The sequence below is a fragment of the Grus americana genome, chromosome 9 (assembly GCF_028858705.1).
Source record: "Grus americana isolate bGruAme1 chromosome 9, bGruAme1.mat, whole genome shotgun sequence".
In the NCBI taxonomy this organism is placed as follows: Eukaryota; Metazoa; Chordata; class Aves; order Gruiformes; family Gruidae; genus Grus; species Grus americana.
The window spans coordinates 14,595,243-14,601,660 of record NC_072860.1 but is presented as its reverse complement, the minus strand read 5'-3'; the positions used below and the strand labels follow the sequence as shown (position 1 = coordinate 14,601,660).

The 6,418-nt window shown below is 56.9% G+C and overlaps 1 protein-coding gene across 1 annotated transcript; it reads right to left on the bottom strand.

Moving 5' to 3' along the window:
• Window positions 1–1,402: 1,402 nt before the first annotated feature.
• Window positions 1,403–6,418, bottom strand: APOD (apolipoprotein D). The gene is made up of 5 exons (XM_054835387.1): window positions 6,273–6,418; window positions 5,204–5,392; window positions 4,801–4,922; window positions 2,992–3,080; window positions 1,403–2,540 (listed from the first exon to the last, which is right to left on the bottom strand). Exons 2-5 carry the CDS (start codon window positions 5,324–5,326, stop codon window positions 2,305–2,307), a joined length of 570 nt encoding a protein of 189 aa, XP_054691362.1. The 5' UTR covers window positions 5,327–5,392; window positions 6,273–6,418; the 3' UTR covers window positions 1,403–2,304.

Genomic DNA, 6,418 nt, shown 5'->3' with positions numbered 1-6,418 from the left:
CCCTGGGGCTCTGGGCCGCGCGTGCTGCTCGCGCGCGGGGCTCCCGCACGCGTCAGGCGCTCGCACGCGCGGGGGGGGATCTTGCACCCGCAGCGGGCACGTCACACACGGATTCTTGCGTGTGCACAGGACTCGTACCCGCGCACGGGGCGCTTCGTGCACGCCCTTGGGGCGCCTGCGCATACCGTACAGAGTGTGGCGCTCTTGCACGTGCGTGGCGTGCTGCACACGTGCTGCCCTACTGGAGGCCGTTGGTGGCACGCGGAGACGGGCGTGCGCAGGTGGTGCGCGTGGTTTGTGCACGTGGTTTCTCGCAGGAAAGGCCGCTGCTGCCCCAGGCAGCCCCCCGCGAGGCGTCCCCAAAGTCCCCCTGTGCCGCGACGTGGAGATGCTGTGGCCGCCGTGCGGTGCCCTGGCGCTGCAGGTGGGCAGCACAACCTGGGCTCCTCGTAGGTCTCCGTGACGCAAGAAGCGAGGCGGCGTGGTGTCCGGAGGGGTGTGACATCACAGCTTTCTGCCATTGAGCAAAACGCTCCCATTTCGCAGCGGGACCTGCAGATCCCGGTTCCTGGGCAGGGGTGGTGGGTGCCCCCCCCGTGGGGGCCGCAGGTTCCCACCCTGGGGGCTCGGTGCCTGCACAGCCACCCCGCCGTGGGCTGTGGGTTACAGCATCACCACCCGTATGAGGAAGAAAACGGGAATCGGATGCAGCAGGGATGAAATGATCTACCCCAGAAATCTAGCACGCCTGGGAGCCACCGCGCAGCTGTCAGCATCCTGGCGTGTCCCTCCGTCATCCTTACAGCCTGAGGATGCGGGCGGAGTGTTTGGTTTTGTGTCACAGGAACTGTGGCGTTAGGATTTAAAAGTTTAAAGGGATGATGGCTTCAACATGGCAGATGTTCCTGATCCCTGCTGGCCTCCCTCCCATCTCCGCCTCAACAGGGCAGTGAAATGTTGGCTCCCTGCCAAGTTCCTGTAGCCCAAGAAAGGGCTTCGCTGCACACGCACGCCGATCAGGGTCCCACCACAGTGAGCATAGAACGTTTCCTGCAGATTTACAGTATTTACATCCACATCGTTGTTTCTTCACGTCAATAAAAGCAGCAGGAGATGGGAGGTCACTGCTGGAGACGAGTGTCACTGCCAGCCAAAGCCGTGACACGGGTTTGCTGTCGTGGCTCAGACAATGGAGGAAACCCACACATCCGACCCCAGAGAGCTGGAAAGACCTGCAGGCTCCTGGAGCAAACCATTTCACTTCAGACGTGGTTGCTCTTGTTGCATTGCATCCCCGCTCTCGCAAGTGCCCTGGCCTCAGAGAGGCAGACCCAGCACAACGAGCCCCCCGGCCTGCTCAGAAAGGTTATGCAGCTAGGAAGGTACAAAAGCCTGAATCGGATATTTTGATTTCACTTTTAATGAGTTGCATTAATGCTATGCAAGCAGAGTTGTCGTGGTGCCTGGTGAGCACCTGCCGGGGCAGATGCAGTGCCAGCGGGCACTCGGCACGTACAAAAGCGGTGAGCAGCGTGTCAGGCAGAAGCCTGCCGTCTCTCGGTGTTTGTTTAGGGAAAAGCCTCGGGAAGAGAGGACAAGGGAGCAGCCCCGTCTCTGTCTGCTTACGGGTACTCTCAGAGCTGACCCCTTGGGAGTGCGGGGTCACGTACAGACGCTGGGGATGGGGCGATGCTGAATTTCTGGACATTTTTAGACTTCTCAGACTTTAAATACAAAGGGCCAGGTCTGATTTCTAGCAAGAAGGCCTGCTGATTTGGCAGCAACGTACACCTACAGCCTGCACCAGAAAACATGAAAGACCCCCAGTCTCAGTTCCCAGGCTGCAGGACTGCCCCCCCCCCCCGGTGTCTGGGTGTTGCTGCTGGGAAGGCAGTGCCTGCGATGGAGCTCTGACATCATACACTCCTAGGAGCATCAAAACAAAAATGGGAAACGAACCATGACGAAAGGTTTTTCCACTAATACTTTCACATCACATCTCATACCCTTTTGCATCCACATACTGGAGGACTCTCAGCAACGGCAGAGCTTCACGTCTGCACTTCAGGGTTTCTTTTCTTCACCCGTCAGCTTTGAATCAGTTACTCTGCAAAAGTCAGAGCGAGACGAAAAAGGGGGGAGAGCGACAGAGGGAACAACAGCAAAGAGTAACGCAGGGCTGGCAAACTACCGTTAGCGAAAGGCTTATTACATATCTCTGTTACATAGAGAAATTCTAATGGATAATAAAGCAAGCAACAAAGTTCCTGGCTGGTCTGGCGCTGCGTCACTGCGTGCCGGGAGTTACATCTCGGAAGGGCAGTTAAGTTGATCCGTGGGCATCATTTTCTCGGTGTCAATCTTGTAGGACTGGAGGACGCTCTTCAGGTGCTCCACGGTTTCTGGGTGCATATCGGGAGCTCTTGATAGAATCCAGGCGTAGTCAATGTGGAAGAGCCAGAGGATGTTAGTGCAGGAGTAAACCAGCGAGTAGTTTTCATAGTCGGTGGAGATGACCCAGTAAGGGGCAGAAGGCATGACTAGGAGAAAGAACCGCACTGTGAGCGCCATGAAGAACCAACTCTGGACTGCCCTGCAGCACTGGAGCCATGTGTTCAGAAAAACCAGCCTAGTCCTGGCCCTGTGGGGCTGCGTCCCCCACCTCCCACCCTCCCTGTCCCCATCTGACTGTAGTGCTGCTGATCCTTCTTGCTTTGAGACCAGCTGGTGGGCAGCGCTCTACCACTGCGGGGGCTGTTGCTGTAACCAATGTATAAATGTCACCAAACCACTGCCTGCTGGTCACAACATCTGTCCTAACCCTTCGCAATGGCCCCGTCATGCTGCGCTGAAGTTACCAGGGCAGGTTCGCCTCTTGCTTTGCTAGCTTTGCACCCCTGATGACACGGCAGCGGTGCCTGCTCAGTGCTGCTGAGGCCGGCGGGCGCTGGGGAGCCAGCGGGGGCTGGAGCCTCCCACCCACGCACTTACACCAGTTAAAGCGGACACCCAGCTTGGCCGGCTCCTTTACATCCATGTGCATGATTTCTCCTTCAACTTCGTTGACTTTGCCATTGGAACTAAGAGGAAAAATAAAATCAGGTGAGTTTGAAATCACTTCTTTTTTTTGTTTCCGCTAAATCATCCCTCCTGATGCATCCCCCTGCCAAGAGGTGGCCGAAACACGTACCAGCTAACCACAGCATCCCCGGAGGGACAGGTCGTCCCTGGGGACGGTTTCAGCAGCGCCCAGGGCACACCAGGTCCTGGGCCAGGCACAGCAGGGCAAATGTCCCCGGTTAAACCACCCCAGCAGCCCAGGGTGCCTCTTCCCCAGTGCCCCTGCCAGCGGGGTGCACTCCAGTGCCATGGGGACCGTGACAGAGGGAGAGGAAGACCCATCCGCACAGGACGGGATGATCCCAGCACTGATCTCGGATGTGCCAGGGAGCAGCTCAACTCCTGCTAGTTGTGGAAGGCTTGTGGTCACGTCTGTTTAATCACCTGTGTTTTTTCCAGGTCACGGTGCGTTCCTCCGCACAGAAATTACCTGTCCCTGCTTGGTGAGCCAGGGTTTGTTTCACTGCTGGCAGCAAGCCCTGCGACTCGGGCTGCCCATCTTGTAATTACATTTTTCCCGGGATGCCTCAAGACCTGGACGCTGCCTGTGGGGCAGGAAAGTTTCACGCTCCCCTGTGAAACAGGAACACCCAAGGAGGCAGAAGCCAATGCTGCCAGCAGCAGCAGTCGAGGGGCTGATGCTGAGCCGTGCACAGCGCACACCCAACCCAAAACATTTCCTGACTGAGCTGCAGGCACAAATAAATGGTCAGCTGTTTGCCAGGCGCTGCCCTAGCAGTGGAGCTGCGGAGACAGTGCTGCGGGGTCAGCAAGCGGCGTGGACGCTGCTCTGCCGGACACAAGGGATGTGTTGCTGTGTTGTTGTTATTGTGAGCCAGAACAAAGTCCCCATGCCATGCCAGGAGCACGGGACAGCGCTGCATTCACTGCTCGCTCCCTCTCATTCATTCAGCAGCACCCCATGGCAGCTGGGGCTGGTGATGGAAACAGATAAATTAATATCTGCATCAGTCCATGCAAAAATCCAGGAGAGCTCGGGATAATTGCAAGCTATCAAGTATAATAAAGAGAACAATCCGTGCATTCACTTTGCTCACTGATTTAAATGGGCAGCAATCGCCGATCCCCTTACACAGCAGTTACTACCAGTGCAAGGTGAATGCTCCAGAAAAAGGCTGACAAATATTTGCCTAAGTAAAAATGATCCATGTGCTTCACCTTCCCTGCCCCTTTTCATCGAGTCCCTTTACTCCGGAGCAGAGGAGCACAAGGCACAGGCACCTCTCAGCACGCAGGGGCACACAGTGATGGCTGCCGTCCCGTAACCAGCCCCGTACCCCCCAGGACAGGACCCGGGGCATCCAGCTTCTCAGCCATCACTGGGGATCACAAACCAGTCGGGGGAGACCCAGGCTATTTCACACTGGAGTCACCGCGTGCATTTGATCTATTTTCTCACTACTCACCTGGGACAATGAGACAGAGACCTCTGCTCGAGCCCCAGGGAAGCACAGACAGAGACCAGAGACCCACGTCTCTGCTGTAACCGCAGCAAAGCCCGTTATCCCAGCAGAGTTATTGCAATCACAGGGTGCCTCCCCCAGCACCCCCAGACCCAGGAATAGGAAATTTGGGGAAAAATGACCACCCAGGACAGCAAGAGAGGTGACAGGAGTGCCACAGCTGTGGTGAGGACACAGCCCGAACGCAAATACTTACAGCAGCTCCTTGTTGATCACCTTGAACTTCCCATTCTCCTTCAGCGAGTAATTTGCCTGGATGCACCTTCCTTTCTCAAAACTTGAGGGCAGCTTCTCTATCTCATACCATTTCCCCAAATACTGATAAAAGAAAGTCCAGAGAGATGCTTTTAGCACAGGAGTGCTGGGGCAGAGCAGCCCGGCTCACTTGGTGGCACGGTTTGTTCGAGCATCCACCTCTGTGGCGTGGGAGGCTGCGGGGAGTCAGTGGGGCTGCAGACCCACGCTGGCACCTCTGGCACAAGGCGTCGAGATCGGACCTGCCAACCCCCCGCCCCGCACCCAGGCAGTTTGCCGTTGCTCCCATGCCCCCTTAGCCTAACTTGCTACCCGCCGTGAGATTTTTAGAAAGCTCTTCACACCTTGTTGATATTGAAGTCTTCTTGGACCGGTGGATCTGGGCACGGTCCCATGTGAAACATCTGGCCTTTCCCAAGGCCAAGGAGGCCGAGCAGGACCGAGAGCCGCACCGCCGTGCTCAGCATGGCTGTGCCGGGATGCAGGCGGGAAAAAGGAAAATAGCTGAGCCGGGGCCTCCCTGGAGCAGAACTCTGTGAAATACAGCAAGAAAGACAGGATGTCTGCAGCAGGGCACCTCGGGGGCACAGCGAGGAGAAGAGGATCATGAGAAGAGCACAAAGGCACTGTGCCAGATAAGTCCCCGGCCCAAACGGCCTCAAGCCCTGCCTGTGCTCAGGCTGTGCCCAGCCTCTCTGCAGGAAGCAAGGCAGTGCCTGGTGAGAGCGCTTGCACCCAGCACCCGCACCTGACACCCAGCGAGATGCAGGGGTGATAAACACCCGAGGACATGCAGGAGCATCATCATCTGTCCAAAACTGAGGCAAGGGAAAATGCAGAGACGTTTGCTGTGAAATGTGGAGCACAAAGCACATGCTCCAGAGCTGGGGCAGAGCCGGGCCCCTGGGATGTGGAAGCGAGCAGTGCACACGTGTGGAGCCTGCACGGCAAAGGAACATCGCCGTCTGTGCCAGGGCTGCCTGGCCCTGCACGGCAATGGGAGGGACGGTGCCGCTGCCTCTGGGGGGATCTTCGTGTGCCAGGATGTACACAGCACTGCAGGGTGGGGAAGTTGGCCGAGGCTCCAATCAGCACCAAATAAAACATGAACCGACTCCCAAAAGCAGGCTGCGAGGAGGGAAAGGACACCTTTTCCTGCAGAGCAGAGGCAGGAGCTATGCTGCTCACCCCCAAGTAGCCCCTGGAGCCAGGATGCTGCCCACATGCTTCGGGGTCTGCTTGGGGCTGATCGGCACCTACAGACCCCGCAGCATGGGACTATTCTGCTTCCCTGGCCAGAAACTTTCCCCAAGTTTAAAAGAAAAGCCCTGTCTGCCTCCAGCCACAGAGCACGGGCCCCATTGCGTACACAAACACAGCTTTGATGTTGAATCTTTTAATTCAGAAACGTACCTTGGCTGACGAGGCGGAGTGATGCTCTGCAGAGGACCAGGGCTGCAAGGAACAGCTCTGTGGTGAGCTCTCCGCCTCGTTGTTTTATAAGCATGCTGGGATCATCATTATTCAGTGCTAGCACAAGCCACTCCCTGATCCTCGAC